The sequence below is a fragment of the Panulirus ornatus genome, chromosome 4 (genome assembly GCF_036320965.1).
Source record: "Panulirus ornatus isolate Po-2019 chromosome 4, ASM3632096v1, whole genome shotgun sequence".
NCBI classification, from domain to species: domain Eukaryota; kingdom Metazoa; phylum Arthropoda; class Malacostraca; order Decapoda; family Palinuridae; genus Panulirus; species Panulirus ornatus.
In genome coordinates this window covers 62,529,006-62,543,163 of record NC_092227.1, presented here as the reverse complement: position 1 = coordinate 62,543,163, position 14,158 = coordinate 62,529,006, and the positions used below count along the sequence as shown (strand labels likewise).

The 14,158-nt window shown below is 39.3% G+C and overlaps 1 protein-coding gene across 1 annotated transcript in view; it reads right to left on the bottom strand.

Moving 5' to 3' along the window:
- The window catches only part of LOC139766666 (kinesin-like protein KIF14), a 282,193-nt gene extending 270,767 nt beyond the window's left edge, over positions 1-11,426 (bottom strand). The window contains exons 1-3 of the mRNA XM_071695567.1: positions 11,279-11,426; positions 7,454-7,560; positions 292-630 (exon numbers count right to left, since the gene is read on the bottom strand). Coding sequence (XP_071551668.1) covers positions 292-630; positions 7,454-7,551 — 437 coding nt within the window. The 5' untranslated portion in view covers positions 7,552-7,560; positions 11,279-11,426. The remainder of the gene's footprint in view (positions 1-291; positions 631-7,453; positions 7,561-11,278) is intronic.
- Positions 11,427-14,158: the final 2,732 nt, after the last annotated feature.

Here is a 14,158-nt window from a genome sequence, read left to right as displayed (position 1 = left end):
TCACACAAATGCATAATTTTTTGTCATACAAAGGCCTATATTTTTGAGTTACATGATAGCAGATTTCTGAGTGATCTTGTTACTTCCTGAACACCTCAAGTTTCAGGGGGTGACCTAAAACAAATAATCATTAATGAACCAAAGAAAGTTTAAAGCATTAATAACAAAGATGTGAATTTCCAAGGCCCCTAGCATACACTCAAGATATAATGGAATTTGGCAGCCAGTCCATTAGAACAGAATTCAAGGTACTAAGTATTAAGTACAAATAACAAATGAAGACTATCTAACCTTGGTGTGCTCATTCCAGGATTCTTGGATGCAGCAAATTGAAGAGGGGTACGATTAGCCCGCACAGTGGAGCGCTTTGAAGATGGCAATGGGGAAGGAACAGAATGACAGGTCATTGTACCTTGAGAATCAGATGTTACACGTGTACAAGGAGCAGCTGTATGACTATCAGAAAATCGAGGTGTGGTGACAGGGGGTATCACTTGAGTTGCAGCAGCAGGTGTGCGAGGAGTCACTACTGTGGCACTATTGGATGATCTAGTTGGAGTCTTCAAGATGAATGCACTTTCCATTTCAGTTGAATGGAAGCGTGATGAGGTATTCATTGCAGATTTCATCCTAAAATGGATATTATCTCAATTACTAAAAATACTCAGAACAATCTGAATGCACTTACCTACTTCATATAAAGATGTTACTAGACTAGACCTGTACAAGGTTACACAATGTGAGTGACATGTCACAACTGGCAAGGCTGTTATTTTCTTCAGTTGATGAAACAGTACAATCTTGTCAAAGAACTTCTTACCTCAGAGAAGTCTATCCTATCCCTGTTACTGACTTTAGTGCAGCTCTGAAGCACAGGAGCCCCTGGATCACAAAAGGAGAAGGGGGGCCTTGGGTAATATAACATTTCTTTTTATCTGTTCTTTGTTCCCACATTAGCAAGGTAGCCCTGTTTTCTCATATAATACTAAATATAAATCTCCTTAAAAAGGTTTGAATATATGTACAAACTAGATGTAAAATATGCAAAGGTATGACTACTTTTGAGTTCTCTCACACACACATACAATACAAATGTCCATGGTAAGGGAGACTGGGAAATGGAGTTCAATAACTAGAAACCTGAGATTTGTGGAAAGAGGTTCTGTGATTTTTACAGTAAAGGAGTACAAAAATGGGTACCATGAGCCTCAAACTCAAAGAGGATGATAAAAAGAGAAAAGAATGGTTTCATTAAAGATGTAAAAAGCAAAGGAGCTTCAGGCCATACAGTGGTGAAGATACAGTCGACACTTCAGCCAGCCAGCATTTGCAACATATAAGAGAGCAAGAAATAAATATAGAATGGAGAAAAGGAGGAACAAAAAACTCTGAAAAGAATATTGTGGACAAGGCAGGAGGCAATCTAAAACTTTTCCAAATTCATTAAGAATCAACTGTCAATTAAGAACAGGTAATCAGGCAAAGGGATTCAGAGAGAAGGCTTCCTGATGATGATGATGTAGGGATACAGTAAATGAGGAACTGTAAAACAAAGTTCAGCATGTATTCATAGTGAAAGCCACTGTTGACTCAATACCACTGCAATGGAATAGAACAAAGGCTTTAGAAAACATTAAGATATCAAAAAAAAGAAAATAAAAAGACATTTACAGAATACTAAAAAGTCTTGACCCATACAAAGTTCATGGTCCTGATGAAAGTGTTTGCAGATACACGAGTTAAATCTCCTGAAAAAGTATTCAAAAGGTGGCTAGAGAGCAGTAGAGTGCCACGGGAATGGACAAGGGTGAACATCTTACATATCTACAAGAAAGGAGGCCAGGAACGGAGATTGTACTACAGAGCGGTATCACAAATGAGTATGGAGTGTAAGAGTCTGAAAGAGATCATTAGAGCATATGGATGACTTTAAACAGAGGAGAAATTACATGAGAAAGAAAGAACATGATTTTAGGGAAAGAAGGTAATGTTTAACAAACCTCTTAGGATGTCTATGCGAGTCAGCTCTGCCTCAGACAAAAGGGAAGGCTAAGTGGACAGATTGTATCAGGGCCGCTAGATAAGAAACAAAACCAGAAAACAACACAACGAGCGAGTTAAAAACTGAGGATCATGAAGGGTCATGAGATCAGTGAGGAATTAAGAAATTTAAGAAATATAGTTTATCATTATGAAAAGATACACAATATAGTGAAGGGAAATCAAGAAATACAATACAAGAAGGATGAAGGTGAAGCCATCAAAATGCAAACACTGTCTGAAAGGTCTTTTCTGGATGTACAAGAGGATGTCCAGTCAGAGGAAAGGACTAAAAGGCATGCAGAATCTATTGGGCAGGGAACTGCAGAATCGATACCAGCAGCAGGTCAGGCAGAGGAAAGGACAAACACACATACAGAACATAATGAAGAGACACAGCACAGAAATGCAAAATAAGATTATCAGCAGCTGCTTTTATACAGAAAACGACTAACATATACACACACACACACACATACAGACTGAAGAGACCAGTGGGAAGGGAAGTTCGGAGGGAGCAATTTTGGCAAGAGACAAACAGACATAGAAGATGTAGTGATGGAAAGGAAAAAAAGACCCTGCAACATATAAACAGAGGTACACTAGTAAAATAAACACTGTAAGAAATTAAGCAATCAGAGAAGTTTATGGGCTAGTTTTGGAAGGATTGGAAAAGTATATATCATACAGGACCAGTGCTTGCTAGCTACAAGAGGGGTTATAGTCCAAGTCAAAAAGACGCAAAGGTAGACACTTCTACAGAGGGATCTAACTGAAAAGTGGACGGCTCCAAAATTAAAAAAGATTAGCAGACAGAAGTGATGACAGATGTATATCAATGATCACTTTTAGTTTGCAAGATCATACAACAGATAAGAAAGAGAAGGGAAAGAAGAAAATGCAAACTAAAAAATGTTAGAAGCTATGGCACCGCAAGATGCAATTTCTGTGATAAAGCAAAGGAGAAAAATTGGCAGTTATAACCAAGACATGAAGGATGGCCAAATATGTTTACGTCATCAAGCCAGGAAAGACTAAGGAGAGATAAGAAACCTACAGGTAAGGTGGAATTCAGCAGGATATTCATTTTTTTTTTTTCTATTTGCTTTGTCACTGTCTCCCGCGTCTGCAAGGTAGCACAAGGAAACAGACGAAAGAAATGGCCCAACCCACCCCCATACACAATGTATACACACACACGTCCACACCGCAAATATACATACCTATACATCTCAATGTACACATATATATGCATACACAGACATACATATATACCCATGCACACATTTCACACTATCTGCCCCCATTCACTCCCATCGCCACCTCGCCGCACATGGAATACCTTCCCCCTCCCCCCTCATGTGTGCGAGGTAGCACTAGGAAAAGACAACAAAGGCCCCATTTGTTCACACTCAGTCTCTAGCTGCCACGCAATAATGCCCGAAACCACAGCTCCCTTTCCACATCCAGGCCCCACACAACTTTCCATGGTTTACCCCAGACGCTTCACATGCCCTGATTCAATCCACTGACAGCATGTCAACCCCGGTATACCACATCGATCCAATTCACTCTATTCCTTGCCCTCCTTTCACCCTCCTGCATGTTCAGGCCCCAATCACACAAAATCTTTTTCACTCCATCTTTCCACCTCCAATTTGGTCTCCCACTTCTCCTCATTCCCTCCACATCCGACACATATATCCTCTTGGTCAATCTTTCCTCACTCATTCTCTCCATGTGCCCAAACCATTTCAAAACACCCTCTTCTGCTCTCTCAACCACGCTCTTTTTATTTCCGCACATCTCTCTTACCCTTACATTACTTACTCGATCAAACCACCTCACACCACACATTGTTCTCAAACATCTCATTTCCAGCACATCCACCCTCCTGCGCACAACTCTATCCATAGCCCACGCCTCACAACCATACAACATTGTTGGAACCACTATTCCTTCAAACATACCCATTTTTACTTTCCGAGATAATGTTCTCGATTTCCACACATTCTTCAAGGCTCCCAGGATTTTCGCCCCCTCCCCCACCCTATGATTCACTTCCGTTTCCATGGTTCCATCCGCTGCCAGATCCACTCCCAGATATCTAAAACACTTTACTTCCTCCAGTTTTTCTCCATTCAAACTTACCTCCCAATTGACTTGACCCTCAATCCTACTGTACCTAATAACCTTGCTCTTATTCACATTTACTCTTAACTTTCTTCTTTCACACACTTTACCAAACTCAGTCACCAACTTCTGCAGTTTCTCACATGAATCAGCCACCAGTGCTGTATCATCAGCGAACAACTGACTCACTTCCCAAGCTCTCTCATCCCCAACAGACTTCATACTTGCCCCTCTTTCCAAAACTCTTGCATTCACCTCCCTAACAACCCCATCCATAAACAAATTAAACAACCATGGAGACATCACACATCCCTGCCGCAAACCTACATTCACTGAGAACCAATCACTTTCCTCTCTTCCTACACGTACACATACCTTACATCCTCGATAAAAACTTTTCACTGCTTCTAACAACTTGCCTCCCACACCATATATTCTTAATACCTTCCACAGAGCATCTCTATCAACTCTATCATATGCCTTCTTCAGATCCATAAATGCTACATACAAATCCATTTGCTTTTCTAAGTATTTCTCACATACATTCTTCAAAGCAAACACCTGATCCACACATCCTCTACCACTTCTGAAACCACACTGCTCTTCCCCAATCTGATGCTCTGTACATGCCTTCACCCTCTCAATCAATACCCTCCCATATAATTTACCAGGAATACTCAACAAACTTATACCTCTGTAATTTGAGCACTTACTCTTATCCCCTTTGCCTTTGTACAATGGCACTATGCACACATTCCGCCAATCCTCAGGCACTTCACCATGAGTCATACATACATTAAATAACCTTACCAACCAGTCAACAATACAGTCACCCCCTTTTTTAATAAATTCCACTGCAATACCATCCAAACCTGCTGCCTTGCCGGCTTTCATATATGTGATAAATCAATGTTAGACTGGAGAGAAGCAAAGAATGCAGTCAGAAGACAAAAGACTGGAGATAACACATACGTAGTGAGGGCAGGATTGTTAGGAGCTAGTAATTTCAGAACAAAAATAATGTATTCAAACGCTGATGGATTAATAGCTAATGGTAAAGAGCTGAAATTCATGACACTGTCTTTATACATAGTCACATGGAAACTAAATACATTAAACATGTCAACTGGAAAAAGTGCTTATGCAATACTTTAAGTATGTGGTTACTGATGACATACAAATGGGATCAGTAAGGAAGCTTGATGCAGAGGAGATATAATCATGGTAATTACACAAAGATATAAAATTCATTTTTAAACATACATTGGGAAATGGAATTCCACAGCTAACATACAGACCAATTCTATTGAAGACTCAATGAAATCTAGAACGGAGTTAAAATCTAGATACCACTGGATGCTAACAGAGAGGAAATATAAAATAAAAGACATAATTCAACAAATATCAAAAAGCAGAAGACCATAACAATATACTGAAGGGGAGATTTAAGCAGCACAATAGCCAGCCACCTTTTGAAAAACATGAGAAAGCAAGGAATGATTGCAACAAGACAAGGAATAAGATAAGAAACTGAAAAGAATGTGGAAAAGCAAAGGAATAAGCCAAGATTTTCCAAAAATTCATCAAGTGAAAAAATTTTTGCTTGAAGCACTGCTGAATGGCAAGTTCATAAGTGCTCTCGTTGTGAAAAACAATGTAAAGCGAGACCAAACACCATACTAAACTCCGAGATAAAATAAAAACAGAACATCAAAGGACTTTTTTTAAGGACATTACCTACATATGGCATATAGGTTATCCCTGGGGATGGGGATAGGGGAGAAAGAATACTTCCCACGTATTCCCTGCGTGTCGTAGAAGGCGACTAAAAGGGGAGGGAGCAGGGGGCTGGAAATCCTCCCCTCTTGGTTTTTTGGGGTTTTTTCCCCAAAAGAAGGAACAGAGAAGGTGGCCACGTGAGGATATTCCCTCAAAGGCCCAGTCCTCTGTTCTTAACGCTACCTTGCTAACACTGGAAATGGCGAATAATTTGAAAGAAAAAAGCCTCAATTTATTCTCTTAATGTGCTAAGGGAGTTTGCAGATACATCTAACTTGTCAACTGAAAATTTTTTCAGTATCACAGGATAAAGGTGTAATGCCAAGAGAGTGGAGGATGGTAAAAGATGGAGATTGGGAACTTGCCCTGAGCTACAAACCAGTCTCTACGACAAGTATGGCATAAAAACACTAGACTAGATAATATGACTGCCTTCAATAGAGCACTACCCAAGAGACACAACATCGAATCAGTCATGTGTAACAAATCCCTTATCCTTAAAAAAGACCTTCATTTTAAACGAGATGGATGAGTGGGTTGCGTTTTCCTAGACTGCCAGAAGGCATCTGACACTGTGTTGCACAGGCTGTTGGTAAAGAAACCATATCTTCTGTCAAGTATAATAGGGAGACTCCTCTAATGAACACAAAGTTATCGAAGTGGAAGGGGACAGGGGATGAATGTTAGAGTCTTGTCAACAATGATTTGGGTCATCTATAAGATAGCACTATCAAGATGAGAAATAAGAATGATAATGAGAACTTTCACTTTAAGAGAAAGGAAACTAATAATGAAAATGTTCACTGTGTATCTTTGAAGCAAAACTGAAAACTGCTGTGTTGTATGGTCACCAACCATACAAGCAGAAACATACAAGTAATGAGAGAATTCAAAAACACTTAATAAGCACATCAAAGGAATGGAACTATGAACAATTAATAGATGCTAAAAGAACTTGTACAGTTTATAAAGATGAGAAAAATACCTAATGATACATAATTGGCAGCAAAGTGAGATCAAGAACCAGTCTAACAGTATGTAAAGGAGGAGGAAACAAATTAAGTTTCCAATAATACCTTGGAACACACCAAGATTATCTCAAACGAAAAATTTACTAAGATCAGCAAAAAGGTGGAAAGATTATTACAGCAATGTACTATGAACCAAAATTAAAGGTCTACATCTGATAAACAAACATGGAAAAGAAGCGTAAATAAACGACCAAAAATTTTCTAAATGAGGCCAGGATTAACAATTCTACAATGTATGCAGCAGCAGTTATAAACAACACTGCTAAACAAACAAGACATAGTGAACACCGTACAATATCTCTGCCATCAAAGGTATTCAAAGTACATAATATATTCGAATATTCAGATAAGCACATTAAAAAATATACATTACTAGCAATATTCAACAGGACACAAATACCTTTCATCTTAGAAGTAGAACATTTTTGAACACATCGTAACTATGCAAAGCTTTGAAAAATCATACTTACTTGGCTTTATCATCTCTTCCATTATGTTTGGTTACAAGATTCTTCCCTTCCAAATGGGATGTGACAATAACCTTTACTTCAGTCTTCTGCTTACTCATGATGCAGCTCTGGTAAAAGAAATACTATTGTAGATAATAACAATACCACAGGAGACTTGTGTGAGGAAGTACCAGGAGAGACTGAGTACAGAATGGAAAAAGGTGAGAACAATGGAAGTAAGGGGAGTGGGGGAGGAATGGGATGTATTAAGGGAAGCAGTGATGGCTTGCGCAAAAGATGCTTGTGGCATGAGAAGCGTGGGAGATGGGCAGATTAGAAAGGGTAGTGAGTGGTGGGATGAAGTATGATTATTAGTGAAAGAGAAGAGAGAGGCATTTGGACGATTTTTGCAGGGAAAAAATGCAATTGAGTGGGAGATGTATAAAAGAAAGAGACAGGAGGTCAAGAGAAAGGTGCAAGAGGTGAAAAAGAGGGCAAATGAGAGTTGGGGTGAGAGAGTATCATTAAATTTTAGGGAGAATAAAAAGATGTTCTGGAAGGAGGTAAATAAAATGCGTAAGACAAGGGAGCAAATGGGAACTTCAGTGAAGGGGGCTAATGGGGAGGTGATAACAAGTAGTGGTGATGTGAGAAGATGGAGTGAGTATTTTGAAGGTTTGTTGAATGTGTTTGATGATAGAGTGGCAGATATAGGGTGTTTTGGTCGAGGTTGTGTGCAAAGTGAGAGGGTTAGGGAAAATGATTTGGTAAACAGAGAAGAGGTAGTAAAGGCTTTGCGGAAGATGAAAGCCGGCAAGGCAGCAGGTTTGGATGGTATTGCAGTGGAATTTATTAAAAAAGGGGGTGACTGTATTGTTGACTGGTTGGTAAGGTTATTTAATGTATGTATGATTCATGGTGAGGTGCCTGAGGATTGGTGGAATGGTGTGGGAGGCAAGTTGTTAGATGCAGTGAAAAGTTTTTATTGAGGATGTAAGGCATGTGTACGTGTAGGAAGAGAGGAAAGTGATTGGTTCTCAGTGAATGTAGGTTTGTGGCAGGGGTGTGTGATGTCTCCATGGTTGTTTAATTTCTTTATGGATGGGGTTGTTAGGGAGGTGAATGCAAGAGTTTTGGAAAGAGGGGCAAGTATGCAGTCTGTTGGGGATGAGAGAGCTTGGGAAGTGAGTCAGTTGTTCGCTGATGATACAGCGCTGGTGGCTGATTCATGTGAGAAACTGCAGAAGCTGGTGACTGAGTTAGGTAAAGTGTGTGAAAGAAGAAAGTTAAGAGTAAATGTGAATAAGAGCAAGGTTATTAGGTACAGTAGGGTTGAGGGTCAAGTCAATTGGGAGGTAAGTTTGAATGGAGAAAAACTGGAGGAAGTAAAGTGTTTTAGATATCTGGGAGTGGATCTGGCAGCAGATGGAACCATGCAGGCCTAGTTTGTTTATGTGAATCATGGACTTCCTCACTCATAAAAGTGCTCTTCACTTTTTCATTTTAAAAGCTATATCTCTGTCAGGTTAGATCAATATCTCCATCCACACCACCTACATTTATCATATACCATACATTTTACATAATCATACCATTCAATATGACTTTCAACCATGTGCCTTTCCAATACCTTCTTCACAACACATAACCTTCATACATCTTCAATCTTTTTGTCCTCCAAATTTCAGTTATATAGTGGAGGACATCTATTTCAACCACCCAGCCATCAGAAATGGGAAGTGCTTCATGCAAACTTATTGCATAAACCATGATTGAATTTCTGACATTCATTGGAGCTTTCATTACACATCTATTTTGTCTCCTTCACATGACTCTCAACTTTAGCTTTTGCACAACTATCCTTGCATTACTTACAGATTCTTAAACTCATTCACAACTTCCGGTTTTCACTAAGCTAGATTATCTTACACTCCTTCAACTTTAGGGAGTAAAAAGATGTTTTGGAAGGAAGTAAATAACATTCGTAGGATAAGAGAACAAATGGAAACATCTGTGAAGGGGAAAATAGGGAATTAATAACAGGAAGTGATGAAGTGAGTATTTTGAAGGTTTGTTGAATGTTTGATGCCAGAGTGGCAGATATAGGGTGTTTTGTTTGGGGTGGTGTGCAAAGTGAGAGGGGTTCAGGGAGAATGGTTTGGTTAAGAGAAAAGAGGTAGTGAAAGCTTGGAGGAAGATGAGATCCAGCAAGACAGCAGGTTTGGATGGTACTATAGTGGAATTTTATTAAAATAGGGGGTGACTGTGTTGTTGATTGGTTGGTAAGGATATTCAATGTATGTATGGATCATGGTGAAGTACCTGAGGATCGGTGGAATGCATGCATAGTGCCATTATACAAAGGCAAAGGGGATAAAAGTGAATGTTCAAACTACAGAGCCACAAGTTTGTCGAGTATTCCTGGGAAATTATATGGGACAGTATTGATTGTGAGGGTGAAGGCATGTACTGAGCATCAGATTGGGGAAAAGCAGTGTGGTTTCAGAAGTGGTAGAGGATGAGTGGATCAGGGGTTTGCTTTGAAGAATGTGTGTGAGAAATACTTAGAAAAGCAGATGGATCTGTATGTAGCATTTATGGATCTGGAGAAGGCATAAGATAGGGTTGACAGAGAGGCTTTGTGGAAGGTCTTAAGAATATGGGTGTGGCATAGAAGTTGCTAGGAGCAGTGAAAAGCTTTTACCAAGGATGAAATTCAAGCGTATGAGTAGGAAGAGAGGAGAGTAATTGGTTCCTAGTGAGTGTTGGTCTGCGGCATGGGTGCATGATGTCTCCATGGTTGTTTAATTTGTTTATGGATGAGGTGGTTAGGGAGGTAACTGCAAGAGTTTTAAGAGAGAGGGGCGAGTCTGTTGGGGATGAGAGGGCCTGGGAAGCAAGTCAGTTGTTGTTCACTGATGATACAGCTCTAGTGGCTGTAGTGGGAGTAGTACATCATCATCTATACCTGTAAAATTCTAAGAGGTATGATTCCTAAATGACAATCAGAAATAGTGTCCTACTGGCACAAAGCATGGAAGACTCGTAAAATATTACCTCCAAAATCCACAGGTGCAATATGCACAAAAATAGCGAACAACTTACGGTAAATCTATAGTTTTTTTATGACCAATGGTATTAATCCTAATCAAATTACCTGAACTATTCTTGCCGGGGGGCTTCTAAAAAATAGATCTACCGACTGAATGACAAATTTTGTTAACTTCTGTGGGGCATGAACATTCAGGGCCCAAGACTTTTCAGTATCTTGCCTATAATTATCATAAACCACAAAGGATGCAGAGCAGAAAAGCTTAACAGTGCACTCATCAAGAACCTACAATGTGTACCAGACGGACTAAGCTGTCATAGTATATGTAAGCCTGCCGGCTGTGGCTTCAAACAACTTGGTCGATCAACGACCCAGCAAAGGCTGTAGGGCTGATTATCCCAAAGACTTAGAATGCTAATGATCTTCAGTGTAACTAATTTCTAATCCTTCTAAAGCGGTGCCAATAACTGTCCTCAGCTCAAGATTCAATAATTATGAAATCATTTTATTCTGTATTTAGTTCAGTTGTACTTGAGTTTCATTCTTTAGCTTACGCAATCACTTTAATAATAAAAATGGGAAAAAGTATTTGTATATACTTTTTCTGCCATCCTAGGTGATATACTTTACAATATTCAGTTTATGCATTTTGCTACACTAATCTTAAATCAGTCAGTCAACAGAGTATGTTTGTATCACCTGGAGCCTGCATGTCACCTGCTTCTACCAGCTGATGGTAATGAAGACAACGACACTACCAAACACAGTGATTGCAGGTAAAAGCTACTACCTACCCAAGCAGATGTGGTTGTAAAACATACTTCTATAATCAACAGAGCATTGCGTTGAACTAAGGTACAACAGTAACAATACTCTTCAACTCTCCCGCTGCAACTTAATCATATTGAAAATTGTTTACTAAACACTGAACGTTGATTGGTGAATGAGTTCCAGCGTCCAGGGTTTTGATTGGCTCTCAAAGTTGTGAGACTCGCTCTTTCTCATACCTAGTACTTGAGCCTATATTCTGCTATTTTCAATTCTAATGGCTTCATAAATATTCTTCCTTATGTTGTGCATCCTGTACGATACCTTATCGTAAACTGATTTAAGTATATTCCTAATTTAGAATTTTCTTCAATATGACATCTCTTATATCAACTTTATGTGAAGACTGACAGGACGAAACTCGTGGAACGTATTGCTTGTTACCCATTCTTGTGTTTGCTGAGGTTTTTGTCATTATGTACATATAGCATCTCTAATTGTTATTGCGTATTGACCTTGGAACGAAAGTCGTATGATGTTACTTATCCAGGTGACACTTGAGGGCATTCAACAGAACAATTTCATGCAACAGTGAGTTCCATATATCAACTATTTACTCATATTCAGTCTGCACCCTTCTTTATGTAGCTTCAAAACATGTATGATCTTGTCATACGGATGTTGCTCCGTTTCAACATTTCATGTAGTTTTATCGTAAATGTTACTCATGATCTTGCATAGCTAAAGCATATCGTCCCTGTTCCATCTATAAGCTGGCTAGACAGCATGTCTTTAGGACGCAGAAAAGTCTGTTGTCTTTAGATAAGAGGTTTTCTTGATGAATTTACAATATAGAAAAAATACAGATGTCAAGACAACAGTAATGAGGCTTTAAACACATAGTGACAGAGACAATCTGTATTGTCATGGACTATAAATCGATATATCATATGTGTGATAAAACTGAAATAGGTAAATGGCTGAACTGCTATATCAGTTAATTTTTAGGGTAATTTCCCCCTTTGACTTGGTAGATAAGCATCTACATATTTCTTTTTTTAAGCGTTGGTATATCAGTATTGAAGACTAGAATACATGTTCACTAAGATCATACTAGAGATTACCGAAAGAGTGGAAGCAAATGGGCTTTTATATTCTGATTAGTTTGCTCTTCTCGTTCAGATTGTAACGAGCGCGACTGAGTGATTCAAATATGGCGCTCGTTGGTGTAGGTGGTGCTGGTGCAGTATGCCAGACGTACGATAAGAATTTGTACAAGTACGGTAATATTGGCATGTGTATGATGTACAATCAAAGACTATAAACGATAATACGATAATTTGAAATTTAGGACAATTTTCATATATAATTTCCTATAATTTTTCAGAAAAGAAAAAGCTAAATATAATGAGGAAAAACACTGAATAAATGAGAATCATAAAAATAGTTGTACCTGCTACATGTATCAAATAATATACTCCAACTTGCCTCATGCAAGTGTAATGGTGCTGCGTGTAGAGGGACTTCCAATTAATCGGGAGTGGAGAGAGGTGAAGGATCTGGTGCAGAAGGAAATTCCAAGACGTGAACAGAAATACAGACCTGGGTGGGAGAAAGTTTCCTTGGTTGAGGACTTTAAAGAAAGATTCTTAAAAGGCTCTCTGTCGCAAGTATGATTATGAACTAACTGCTCAAATAACAACCATTAAGTTGCATGAAAATAGTGAAAAACACAAGAAAATATGTGTGCGATCCTCATCTGCCAACGTAAGCACAGTTAGTGAAACTAGTAAAAGTGATTCTGTTCAAGCCGCCGAAATGAAGATTGCATTTATGATGGAACACAACATAAGACTCCGTGTGGCTGATCATTCATGTGAAGTCCTTAAAGGTTGTTTCCCTCACTCAACAACTGCACAATAATTGAAAATGAAAAGGACAGTGACAAAAAGTGTGTTAATGTTATGGTAGTCTCACAAACAGGATCTAATTAAACACTTAAGGCAAACCAAGTTCAGCATTCTAGTGGATGAATCTGCAGACATATCCACCTCTCAGAATTTATACACCATTGTAAAAGTGGCTAAAGAAAATGCTGTTTTACCAAGTTTTGGGATTTAGTGCAGATATTAATTTTATCCCTGGGGATAGGGGAGAAAGAATACTTCCCACGTATTCCCTGCGTGTCGTAGAAGGCGACTAAAAGGGGAGGGAGCAGGGGGCTGGAAATCCTCCCCTCGCATTATTTTTTTTTAATTTTCCAAAAGGAACAGAGAAGGGGGCCAGGTGAGGATATTCCCTCAAAGGCCCAGTTCTCTGTTCTTAACGCTACCTCGCTAACGCGGGAAATGGCGGATAGTTTGAAAAAAAAAAAATAAATAAATAATTTTCATCTCAGAATCAGAGAATAATTTATGTAATTTGAAATAGCAGTATATTTTTGTAAGCCTATGCACTACTGTATATATATCAAAGTGGCAATTATACACCATCGTCAGGAAAACAAAATCAGTACGAAGCTTTTGCCCAAAATACGATAATTTTGACCTGAGTGGTGCTATAATTTGGCTGAAAGGATCTGGCAGCGCTGCGCTGGTGTTGGGAGTCGGGACAGGGAGGCCGACCATTTCTTAATAATAGGTTTGCCGTTGAATGAGGGCTAGAGGAACAACAACAACAAATAAGCACGAATCTTGGGCATGTTATGGTGCCGAGTTACGGCTAGTGTGGAGGAGGGTGGCGCGTCATTAATTTCGTGGCTGTTGAACCGTTTGGGTGGTGCCGGAAACCTGGTCCTATTACTGGATACGTACAGCCAAGTGCAGACAGCGTTACTATCGCGACGTTTGATTGTATCCAGAGCCAGATAGACGGGACCTGCAGCCACGCCCACGACTCCAGCAGCC